Source organism: Stegostoma tigrinum, chromosome 14 (assembly GCF_030684315.1).
Source record: "Stegostoma tigrinum isolate sSteTig4 chromosome 14, sSteTig4.hap1, whole genome shotgun sequence".
In the NCBI taxonomy this organism is placed as follows: Eukaryota; Metazoa; Chordata; class Chondrichthyes; order Orectolobiformes; family Stegostomatidae; genus Stegostoma; species Stegostoma tigrinum.
This window is the reverse complement of record NC_081367.1, coordinates 51,043,511-51,056,952: the sequence shown is the minus strand read 5'-3', so window position 1 is coordinate 51,056,952 and position 13,442 is coordinate 51,043,511. Positions and strand designations below refer to the sequence as shown.

The 13,442-nt window shown below is 39.6% G+C and overlaps 1 protein-coding gene across 2 annotated transcripts in view; it reads right to left on the bottom strand.

Annotated features, from left to right (window-relative positions):
- Positions 1-2,060: 2,060 nt before the first annotated feature.
- Positions 2,061-13,442, bottom strand: part of ece2a (endothelin converting enzyme 2a) — a 253,771-nt gene continuing 242,389 nt past the window's right edge. The window contains exon 4 of one of the 2 annotated variants that reach the window (XM_059651146.1): positions 2,061-4,993. In XM_059651146.1, coding sequence (XP_059507129.1) covers positions 4,709-4,993 — 285 coding nt within the window. In that variant the 3' untranslated portion in view covers positions 2,061-4,708. The remainder of the gene's footprint in view (positions 4,994-13,442) is intronic. The other variant, XM_048541553.2, reaches the window with a different exon arrangement.

Here is a 13,442-nt window from a genome sequence, read left to right as displayed (position 1 = left end):
CTCTTTCTATGATTAAGCCTTTATTTGAACAGCTCCTAGTGTAAATTGGACTACCCAAAATCATGACCTTCAAGATATTTTATATGGAAATTCTCCATAAGCTATGCACTCACATCAGCCTAACTTGGATGCATTAAAGTGCAAAGTGTCATATACCTTTAGACACAATTTAACCTTCCAAGTGTTCCTATACATTATCAATAAAACCTTAGTTCAAATATATGCAATGTATTTCCTAGTTTAATATCACAAGGTGATAGACATGCAAAATTTCTACTCATCTTACACTTCACAAACAAATACTTTGCTATCAAATCTACAAAATGCAACCGGTTCTACAAAGAGAAAGTGCCATTCAGAAGAAAACAGAATGGAACCAGAAGTGAAACCAAAATGTAATATGCATATTTTTAGTAATGACGGATTTGTACTTGTTACACTGTCAAAAGGAAACTGTTGCTAGAAGAGATAAACATGTGATTTTCAAATTTCTTTATATTTGTTGCTTTGGAATGTTGAATTTAATTTTATATACATTTATTCCATGAATTATGAAAATTAAAGAAACAAAATCTAACTTACCTGGAGATTTGTGTGCTACTGACACTAAATCATGAACACAGAATTAACACAGAAGTTTTATACAAACCACTGTATAACTGGACATGAGTGAATCAACATAATTTCCTAATCTCTCAAAACAGCAACATTTCTAAAGTAAAGCTTCCACTTTTTAACCATCTTTTCTGGTTGTGGTAAAACAGATTAGTTCAAAGACATATGGACAGATTGATACCTTGCTGTGGAATAAACCAGCAAGGACCTTAGTCTTACATAATGGAAAGATCAATAATAAAAATAACTTTCTCTGCATTGCCATAGTTTCCATTGAAATGATAATGGGCCCAGTTTTGTTGTGACAGACACGATTACAATTGCAGAAATACTTTCCTCGTGTTATGCCAAAAAAGGACATGAATATTGCTGAAATCGTTTTCCTTGAGATGTGTCATCATTGGCATGTGTAAGATGCAACAGAATCTATTGAAGGATGTAAGAGCTGGGCGAATGACTGTCAAAGAGGCACTGACAGCTTTGTTATGAATGAAAGCACCCACAATGTAACCATTGCCCTGCTGCCTTTATTTTTAAAGGAGCTAATAGCACCTTCAGCATGTTAGATGGTAAAAATTGGATCTGGTAGGTTAGATTTTTAACTTGCTGCCTTGGCATGAAATTGGCATGGCTGTTTGGTTACTGGCAATGAAAAGCAGCTGACTTTCATTTTCAAATTGAGCGTCTCTGCCACTTTCACAAAAAAGGCTCCAATCAGATTTAGGATATCTGAGAAAATACAAAGCTAAAATATAACAATCTTTTTGGAAAACCCATTCTTATGAATTTACATGTATATTGCTTTAAACATTTTAAATAGAGTTAATACCAGGGCAACAATTTTAACCTTTCCATGATAGTGTAAAATGGGCAAAATTGAACTGTGCATTTGTCATACACCTCATCCATTTTCCCATTTTATTGTCTGAATGGGTTAAGTGACACGGAGATTAGCAAAATTCTGCTTTTCTGGGCTACTTGGCTGTAGCTGGATAATTTCCTGTGGTCCTTATATGTGCTCAGTATCATCAGCTTTTACCTGGTTGTAGTTAAACTGTCTATTTTTGGGGAACTGGCTGCACCCTATAAATAGAGAATGCGCACTTCATATTCAACAATCAGCCCTTTTATCATGTAGATTTGTGAGTTGCATTATCGCATTTTACCTATTTCAAGCCTGCAGGCTATTGTCCTCTAAAATACAGATTTTTTTTATCTGTAGAGATTCATAATCCGTAACAGCTGGAATTCAGAACTGCATGAAGTCTTGCTAGAAATTCATAGGGATTACTGCATCAACAGACACAGATGTAGCAAACAAATGCTGCCATGAAAGGTGCTTAAATGCAGTACTGACCCATATCTCTTTTAAAGTTTCTGATTTTTTATAAGAACAAATTGGCTGTAGCAGTATTACATTTAACACATTAACAAAACAAAATACAGTTACACTTGATGCTCCTCTGCACATAGGCAGTGGGCAGAATAGAAATCAAATACAAAGAGATAGTCGAGTATGAGGGTTACGCCATGCTTCACAGAAAGAGGGGACTGGGAGCTGCTAAACAAAGGCTGAGATACATATTTTGACCACTATGGAATACACAGATACCAACACAGAGGCAAGAAGGAAGTTTGTTGAAAGGATGAACTCCACCTGAACCAAAATCGGACTAATATCCCAACAGAAAGGGCAAACAGGTAACAAAGGATTTAAATTTGAATGTTAGAGAAAGATATTGTGCCAGAAGACTCAGTCATATCTATAAATTAGAATGAGTCCAAAGAACCAAAGCCTGGTCAACTTAACATCAGGAAATCTAACATGATATCTACTAAAAGAGGAAATAGAAGCATACCTAGAAACCAAAACTAAAGTAATCAATTATCAGCATGAATTTGAAAGGAGAAAAACCTGCCTGACCAAACTCAAGTGAAATTATTTGAATAGTACCAGTGAGAGTCGATAGTGCTAATCCAGTAGCTAAAATGTGACAGATTTCTAAAACACCTCTGATAAAGTGGTGCCTTGGACAAATGAATAATGTCAGATCATGTATAGTCGGAGTACAGTTAACAGAATGGACGGCAGCAAATGGAAATGCAAAGGATAGGGCTAAAGGGCAGCTATTCAGAAGGGAAGGAAGTGGGAGCTGATGATCCATAAATGAATTTTGGATTACTGCTGTTTATAACATGGTTATGATTTTAATTTTGAAATTAAATTTGTGGCAAACTTGCCAATGATGTCATATTTGTGGGGAGTGAAGGAGTAGTCAGTACCGAGAAGAACTGCAATAAATCAGAAGAAAATGTTGTATGCCCTTTCTCCAAGTTTATTTATTGGCAAATTAATTTTAACATTGATAAGTGTGAGGCATTACATTTTGGTAAGGAAAAAGAAAGAAGTCACCTATTAATTTAAAATAAAAATATGAGCAGTGTACAGAAGCAAAAGGATTTGTGAATACAAATCAATTAATCACTAATGGTACCAATTCAGGCTAATGAGGTCATTAAAAAAGAGCAATTCAAGCACTAGAGTTGATTTCTAGAGGGATAGATTTGAGATGTGGAGAAGTCATACTTCACTAAGACAACATCCTGGTTAGACAACACTTAGAATACTGTTTACAATTCTAATCACCATATTTAGAAAAAGTACATTGTGACACTGGAGAAAGTACTGAAAACATTTGCAAAGATGATAGCAAAACAGCAAGATAATAAAAATTAGGACCCGATAAAAAGGCTGGGTTTCCTTTCTCTTGAAGGCATCTTTCTGATTAGGTATTCTTAAATTTTGTTGCCTGAAGGCAGGTTTGATCAACAACACAATGAAATCTCTGATGAAGGGTCTAGGCCTGAAACGTCAGCTTTTGTGCTCCTGAGATGCTGCTTGGCCTGCTGTGTTCATCCAGCCTCACATTTTATTATCTTGGAATCTCCAGCATCTGCAGTTCCCATTATCTCTGATACTATTTGAACTCCATTCTTGGTTGGGCAAGGAAGCATGTCCTGAACCCAGCTTGAATGGGGATTAAATCCTGAACTTTTGGCATCAATCTGATCCACATCAGCCATCAGACAGCTGAGTCAACCAGCCCCTGATAATATGTAGAGAAAGAGATTTTTCCCTTGTCGGAAAGAACAGAATTAGAGGTGCATAGGTCTGCAGCCTTGCCCTTTTGGTGTTAGAGATCATGCGTCTGGAAGCTGCTGTCTAAGTAGACTTGGTAAGTTGCCACAATGATCTTATAGACAGTGTACACTGTAATGATTGTGAGCCAGTAGTGGAGGGGGTGAAAGTTTAAAGTGGTGGATAACACTTTAATCAAGATGCTGGAATAAATACTGGATCTCAAAGTGCGAAATCTCTCACCCCTATTAAGTAGTAAGGTTACCCAGAGAATGCTAGAACCAAGCAAACAGCTGCACCCCTCAGTAACAATTCCCCCCAACAATTGCCAACTTTAACTGTTATTTTGTTGGAGCAGATTTAAAGGTTTTTTTTCAATAAAGTGAATTGGGTGAGAAAAAAAATCACTAATTCAGAAAATAGGATGTTGAGTTGGCTGTTAGGGACAAGTGAAGGAAGATAAACAAGGCAGCAAAAATATAAACAAAGAGAAGGAGCTGGCAGTGGAGTGGATATTGCTGTGCGACTGAAGTAAATGGCTGAGAGGCAGTGTAGACCGAGGAGTTCACACATTCACCCCAACCACCGGTGCACTGCCAACCTGCTCACCTCACTCTGATATCTGGGGGCCTGATGACATTGACCCACTCCCCAGAATATTTTAAAACTCAGGAAGTGATGTCTTGATAATACAGTAGGAATGGAGAGAGGGAGACAGAGAGACTCAAGCAGATTCTTGCCTGCATTCTACAAACTCATGATTTCCAGCAGATGCTGAGATATTTGAACTTCCCCACATGTCAAGCACTATAACTTAATGCTGTGTCAGGTCAGTGCTCGTCAACTTAGTTTGTAAAAAATTCCTTTGGCCTGTAAGCAAATGAGTATTTCCCATCAATTCTACCAGCTTAGATTTTTCCTTGTATACACCCTTGCATGGAATTAATTTGCAAATTAATATTCAATGTCATTGAGGTAGTCTTCATCCTCTGTGATTTGGAGATAAACTGTAGCTTGGGGCTCTGCTGTCTGAGAACATTTATTTTCTAGCTCCTGATCATCAGAAGACAGGTTTTCTCCTTTGGTCATGGTGTAGAAATGATAATGGAAGTCACTTCCATAGGTTTGGTGTTTGATGGACCACTTGTAATCCCTTCTGGCATAAAGCTGCTTCCGAAAATGAGGCTGTGCAAATGTGATGGAGATAAAGCGTCCTCCTTTCCTCAAAACCCGGCTGACCTGAAATGAAGAAAGAAATGTTTATTTTACAAAGGACACATTCTCCAATTCTTCAAAAACAAAATAGTGCGAGTGTTTATAACATTGGGTCTACCATGTAAGGCCAATGTTTTCAACCCTTTGGAAATGTCAAACAACAACCACTGTTGACAAATACATTAGCTCATTACGACCTCCATGGTAATCTGCGATGCCTCTATCTATGTGATTGGGGTGGTCGGGCAGAACATCATAGAAAAGCATACAAACTTCAGAAAAGAAGCTTGCACATATCCTTTTCAACAATGGGGCCAAGCCACATACTACAATTGGAATAGCCCCTGTGGAACTATTGATGGGCTGATTCCTTTGGTCTAGGCTTAGCCTGACTTTCACAAACTTTGGGAGTGGGAGAAGTTTAATTAAAACAAGGAGCCCAGAAAAGGGGCCATGACAGACATAGGCTAGCCAGACAGAGATCTTAAACTGGCAGATACAGTTCAAATAAGGAACTTCAGTGATGGCTGTCCATAGATTCTGGGATTTATCCTTAAAAAAACCATGAGACCGTTATCATGATATGCGACCATCAGCAGCCTGTGGATAGGAAACCAACCTGAAATAAAGAAGGAAACATGAGTGCTTTATTTTATTTCACACTCAGATGTGCTATCGTACACCACTGTTACCACCACCAAATCACCATGACCTTTCTTTTTGTTTGTTTTCAACGACTAACCATCACCCATAATCACCCACGTTGTGTCTGCTTTCTTTTCCTAAACAACCTGCTCAGAGTTGTCATTGCACACATCTGAAACAGGTGAGACTTGACCAGACCTTTGGGTATCCGGTATGTGGAGGGTTGAGAGCAGATCAGAGGACCTCCTCGTGGGTCTGCTCCTGGGCTTGGCCAGGCTGGTTATAAATGAGTGCAGGCAGTGGGCTGCAGAGGGGTTCATATCTGCTGACTGTCTTCCTCTCTTCTGCGGTTATATTCATGCCAGGGTGTCCCAGGAGAGGGAGCGAGCACACACAGTCCATCAATGCTCTCCATGTGTTTGGAGTGAAGTGGGCTCTGTGGGAAATACAGTGCTTTATTTCCACCTCCAATTCCATTTTGGTTTAGCTTCCCCTCCACCCCCTTCACTTTGGATTGTTTGCATTGCTGTAATGGGCTTTGCTTGTTAATTGGCCTCACAGGTGATTATGGACGGTGGTTAATCATTTAGAAAAAAATAAAATCACGGTAACTTTTGGTGGAAAAGTTGTTCAGTTGTGTGTGATAGTGCCTTGTCAAATGTTTTAATAAAGTCCATTAACTGCTGGCCTTCATGAATCATTGACGTTGCTTCTTCAAAAAATTTGTGAGAAAAGACCTTTCAGCTCCATGCCATGCTGACCATCTCTAATAAATGCATTCTTTTCCAAATGCAAGTAAACTCTGTCCTTAAGAATCCTCTGTAATAATTTCCCTACCACTGATGTAAGACTCACCAGCCTATAATTTTCTGGATTATCCCTGTTGCCCTTCTTAAGCAAAGGAATAACAATGTCAATTCTCCAGTCTTTTGGGGCCTTGCCTGTGGCTAAAGAGAGCACAAAGGTCTCTGTCAAGGCCCCAGAATTCTCCGCCCTTGCCTCCCTCAGTATCACAGGATGGATCCCATCAGAGATCTATCTACCTCACTGTTTTTCAAGACAAACAACACCTCCTTCTTTTTAAAATGGAAATGCCTCAGGATATTAACACATCCCTCCCTAATCTTTCCATCATCCATGTCCTCCTTCTTGCTGAATACTGATGTGAAGTACTCATGAATGACCTCACCAACCTCTCCTGGGTCCATGGACACATTCTCTCTTTTGTCTTTGAACGTACCTATCCTTCCCTTGCTACCGTATTGCATCTCGTATAAATATAAAATGCCTTGGAATTCTCTTTAATCCCACTTACTAAGGATATTCATTATCCCTTTGAGCTCTCCTAGCCTTGTGTTTCAGTTCTTTCCTTTATACTTCTTAAGAGATCAGATGATTTCACTTTCCAAAACCTTCCCTTTTGTTTTTAAATAATCTTTCAACATCTCTCATCGTCCAAGGATCCCAGGGATCCTTATCTTTCATTCCCACAGGAGCAAGCTGGTCCTGAACTCTTATCAACTGGCCTTTAAAAGATTTCCACATGTCAGATGTGGATTTACCTTCAAACATTCTCCATGGCATACCTCTACCAACCAGAATCCATCTGCCTGATTTTAGTTCTGTACTACCAGGTAGCTACTTTTATATAGAATTAGTCAGAAAAATTATTTACAGATATAACAGTCGTCCAACAGTTAGATGTTCAATCTCAATTTTGAGTAGCAATCATGTAGTCAAAAATACAATAATGAAGCATACAGATCATAGAATAACTAGAACAGAATCAGTTCCTGATTAAACGAAGATTTGTGTTAACAAAGTAGAAGGGACCATCAAGTCAAGTTTAAAAAAAGATTTGGTTTGTGAGATGTAACCTGGAAAGTGTATTGTAAACTAGATGAAGTAAAACATAGTAAATAGTACAACATAATCATTTTATGTTTCATTTTCTGTAGACTTATGAATTCAAAGTTTTAGGTCACAGCTTAAAAAGTTATTTTGCAATTTTAACATTTTTGTAAGTATGTTCAGAGATAAACCTGATGTCATGCATCTAACAATGAATAAACTGTACTGTATTGAACTTCACAGGTTCTGTGAAAAGTGCTTATAGATTTCAGGTAGCAGACTACCAAAATTAATCACTTTAATAATGGAAAACACAGTATTTTTTGCAATATGGAGAAAAATCTCATTTTTATCAGCGAGTGTGATTTAATTCAGTTAAACAAATATTCATGTATTTATGCTGTTGTCATCAATTCCATTGCTAGTTTTGTGAATACTTCTTAAGTGCACCCTATTCCATTTAAATGCTTCATATTATGAAAGCTGAAATCTTTCAGCACTCTTTTCTACCAGAATGAATAAACGGAGAGAATACTTTGTCTCGTGATATGGCTTCAATGAACTCATTTATGTGTCATAAACGTCAAAACCAGTGCTACGTGTGTTGCACAACGCTACCAAGTGTTACCTTGTTCTCATTATTCAGTGGAACCACTTCACATAGATTTACATAGAACAGTACAGCACAGGAGCAGGCCCTTCATCCCACTACTTCTGTGCTGAACACAATGCCATTGTAAATTAATCCCTCTATATCCCTCTATTCCTGCCTGTTCATGTATCTGTCTAAATGCCTCTTAATGTTGCTATCACCATCTACTTCTACCACCTTCCCTGGCAGTGCTTTCCAGGCACCTGCTATCCTCTGTACAAAAATCTCTTGACACACACATCTCCTTTAAACATTCCCAGCCTCACCTTAAACCTGTGCTTTCTAGTAACTAACATTTCCACCCTGAGAAAAAGACTCTGCTCACTGACTCCATCCATGCCTCTCATAGTTTTATATACTTCTATCAGCTTGCTCCTCAGCCTCCAATGCTCTAGTGAAAACAACCCAGGTTTACCCAACCTCTTTTTATAACTAATACACTCCAATGCAGGCAATATCCTGGTGAAACCTCATGGAATCATAGACTCCCTGCAATGTGGAAACAGACATGGGGAGAATGCCCAAACTCCACACAGACAGTCGCCTGAGGGGGGCATCAAACTCGGCTCCCTGGTGCTGTGAGGCAAGCATACCATACACCTCTTTACCCCCTTATCTACTTGCGTTGCTACTTTTAGGGAGTTACGGACTTGCACTCCAAGACCCATCTGTATATCAATGTTCCTAAGAGTCTTGCCATTTACTGTATACTTTCCTTTTGCAATGGACCTACCAAAATGCATTAGCTACACTTGTATAGATTAAACTCCATCTGCTATTTCTCTGCCAAATTTTCCAACTGACCTATATCGCGCTGTGTCCTTTGACAAATTCCTCATTATCCACAATTCCACCAATTTGATGCCCTCTGCAAACTAACTAATCAGACCACCTACGTTTCATCTAAATCATTTACATTAACAAACAACTGCAGTAACAGCACTCCTTCTTGTGGAAAACCACTGCTCACAGATGTCCAACAGAAAAACATTCTTTCACAACTACCTTCTGCTTTATGACCAAGCTATTTTTGTACCCAATTTACCACGGATACCGTGTGACTTAATCTTCTGGACCAGCATATCATGAGGGACATTTCAAAATGCTTCAGTAATGTCCATGCAAACAACATTCATTGCCCTATCTTCATAAATCTTTGTCACTTCCTCAAAACACTCAATCAAATTTGTGAGAAACGATTTTCCTGTACAAAGTCATGCTGACTATCCCTAATAAATCCATTCTTTTCCAAATGCAAATCCTGTCTGTAAGAATCTTCTTCAATAATTTGCCTACCCTGATGTAAGGCTCATAAAGACTAAAATGAAGACTTGATGTAAAATTATTCTGAGATGCAACACTGAGACTTAGAGGATTACAGGATGAGAAAGCAGTTTGGATGGATGGTGAGCCTGGGGGGTGGGCAATAAATGGAGATGGTGAATGGGGAGATGGTGCAGGCTTGATGACCGACTTGCTGTGGGTGGAATAGTTGTGGCAACAGCAGGGAAGATGAAAGGAAGAAGAATGGAATAGTGGGGTGGTTCAGAAAACCCAATCAAGACCAATAAATGAGTAAGGTCAAAAGGAATTGTCCTGAAGTAACTATATCTTGGTTGACTTCACTTTTGTGTATGTTCTCTGTAGTGTTATTGAATGTTATGGTGACTTCCAGGAGAGCTCTCTTGATTGGAATTTCAATTCTTATGATTTTCCATGTATGAGTTGCTTCTTGTACTATATTTGCACATAGCACTATATCCAACGTTCACTATGTCTCCTCTTTTGTGCTTAATGGATAAAATCAGATTCAAATAGTGTGAACCATATTTTAATCATAAAAGATAACTTCAAGGTTAACAGGCAAACCTCGGGTGTTCAAGTGACTTTAAAAATAAATTCAATTTCTTATCCAGGAGCTAAAAAGTTACTTGATGCAGACAATTGGCACAAACAGGACAATTCAGTGAACTATTATCTCATCAGGCTATCTCCATCATCTGTGTAATCACCAACAATGACATCAAGTAGTACTTACAAAAACCAGCTCATCAATGATGAGTTTGGGTATTGCCACTTAGCTCCAGACCACATTACAAACTTGATCCAAGCATGAACAAAGAACTGAATTCCAGAGGCGTGGTGAATGGGACTGCCCTTAGCATCAATTGTGAGAGCATTTGAACAAATGTGGCATTAAGAGCCTTGAGGAAAAAATGGCTATGGTTGCTGGCATCAATCATTCCAGAACAGGTTATCTGCACTGAATCATTAACCTAGCCATCTTCAGTTACTTCATTAGTTGCATCATAAGGTCAGAAGTGGGAATGTTTGCTGATGACTGGATTGTTTTTAATTTCATTTGCAATTCCATATATAATAAAGCATCAGTCAGTATCAAGATGAAGCAGGATTGTGACAAGTTTTGGAGGACCAACAAGGCTAGAGAGTATGTTAAACAGGAGGGCACTAGGAAGAATAAAGGACCAGAGGGACCATGGTGTGCATGTCCTTGGATCCTTGAAGGCAGGAGGACAGGTAGGTAAGGTGGTTAAGCAGGCATTTTGGATACACGACTATATTGGTCACGGCATTGAATACAATATAAAAACCAAAGAACTGGGGATTCAATAAATCAGAAACAAAAGCTGAGGGTGTTCTGGCTAAGTTTGCAGACGATACAAAGATAGATGGAGGACCAGGTAGTATTGAGGATGTGGGGAGGCTGCAGAAGGATTTGGACAGGTTAAGAGAATGGCAAAGAAGTGGCAGATGGTGTACAACGTGAGAAAATGTGAGGTCTTGCACTTTGGTAAGAAGAATAAAAGCATGGGCTATTTTCTAAGTGGGGAGAAAATTTAGAAATCTAAAGTATAAAGAGACTTGGGAGTTCTAGTCCAGGATTCTCGCAAGGTAAATTGGCAGGTTGAGTCAGTAGTTAGGAAGGCAAATGCAATGTTGGCATTTATTTTGAGAGGGCTTAAATATAAAAGCAGGGATATTTTTCTGAAGCTTCATAAGGCTCTGGTCAGGCCACATTTGGAGTATTGTGCATAGTTTTGGGCCCCAAATCTCAGGAAGGATGTACTGGCCCTGGATTGGGTTCAGAGGTAATTCATGAGAATGGTCCCAGGAATGAAAAGCTTAACATATGAGGAATGTTTAAGGCCTGTGGGTCTATACTCAGTGGAATGTGAAAGGATGAGGGGGTATCTAATCGAAACTTACAGAATACTGAATGGTTTGGACAGAGTGGATGTTGGGAAGATGTTTCCATTGGTAGGAGGGACACAGACCTGAGGGCACAGCCTCAGAGTAAAGGGAAGACCTTTCGGAATGGAGATAAGGAGAAACTTCTTCAGCCAGAGAGTGGTGAATGTATAGAATTCACTAACTGTGGAGGCCAGCTCAATGAGTATATATAAGACAGAGATAGATGTGTTCTTGATAGTCAAGGGGAACAAGGGTTATGGGGAGAAAGTGGGAGAATGGGGTTGAGAAACTTATCAGCCATGCTTAAATGGCGGAGCAGGCTTGATGGGCTGAATGGCCTAATTTCGGCTCTTATGTATTATGGTATTCTATAATGAGTGACTGCTTGCTTGCAAAACGCTTTTCCATCATTTACAAGTTGCATATCAGGAGTGTGATGGAATACTCTCCACTTGACTGGATGAGTGCAGCTCCAACAATTTGCAAGAAGCTTGACACTATCCAGCTCAAAGCACCCTGCTTGACTGGCAGTCCTCACCCTGTCATCATTGATGCAGTAGCTGCCGTGTATGTTAGTTACAGGATGTATTAGCAACTCATGAATGTTTGTTCCACAACATCTTCCAAAGCTTTACTGCCCAGAAAATCAAAAGGCAACAGATGCAAGGGAGCACAAGCACCTTCAGGTTCCCCTCCAATCATATACCATCCTGATTTGGAAATATCTTGCTGTTCCTTCATTACTGCTCATCAAAATCATGGAACTCTCTCTGTTGCAGCATTGTGACGGTAATTGCAACTCAACTACTGCACTGGTTCCAGAAGGCAACTCACCACTACCTTCTCAAGGACAATTAGAACAATAACTATTGGCTTTGCCAAATTCATATCCCATGAATTAATAATAAATAGTTTTGCACATTGAATGGACTCTTGTGCCTTGCATTCCTGCACTAGTTTTCCATATTTTCTTCCTTGACATACACAGAAAACCATGGAGCCTCAAAAAAAGAGCAAAGTGTTGCTTTCTGTTGGGTCGCACGGGTCTGCATCAAGCATACAGGAAACGTTCAGAAGATCTCCCATCTATTTGTGACATTGCACGAGGAACTTTATCTGTGAATACCTATTGGTGATGGTTCAGGAAAAGACCATATAGATGAATATCAGTAGTGAGTATCAGATACAAGAAACCAATTCACGGACTAATTTGTAATTCGATATACCAGCCATGCCATATACCTGAACATTTAAGTACTAAAAGAAATTCACTGCAATGGCAAAATATCCTGCTATTGATATATGACGTTCCTGGAATTTTATGTCTGTTTACTGCATTTCAGGGCTGGTATCATGCTGGGAATTGGGTTGGTCCTAGCTGTCATGATGAGTCATTCGGTTACTGCTGTTGCTTTTATTCAGAGCAGTCTGTCACGATCTCACCCTGAATCACACCCGTCTCTCTTGCAGGGGTGACAATTGATTAATAGATGTCTTTTGAAGCTGAGGACTCTCTGTAATCCCTGGAGTTCCCATCAGCCCACAGTGCTGACAATTAAACTCCCTCAGATCCTTAAATGACTTCTATCACAATGTAAGAAATGCAGCTCAAGAGCTGAAAAGAACATGTTTTCTGCTGGGCAGGAAAGCGATATTCAATGACATGCTAAATTGGCTGTTGTAGGATCTTGTTGCAAGGGAGCAGCACAGTGGCTCAATGGTTAAAACTGATGCCTCACAGCACCAGGGACCTGGGTTCAATTTCCACCTTGGGGGACTGTCTGGGTGGAGTGATCACATTCTGCCCATGTCTGTGTAGGTTTCCCCCAACAGTCCAAATTCGTGCAGGTTAGTTGGAATTGTTGGCTAGGGGGATTAGCCACGGGAAATGCAGAGTTACAGGGATAGGGTAAGGTGGTGAATCTGGGTGGGATTTACTCGAGTTGTGGGCTTGTTCGGCCAAACGGCCTGTTTCTGCACTGTAGAGAGTGTATGAGACTGCCTGGGATCAAAGTACCTGCTGCTGGGAGTCAGCTGTTGGACTGTCCTGTTGAAGGTCACTTCTGGAGGAACTTTTGAAAACAAAATCTAATACATGAAGCTAGTTCTGGC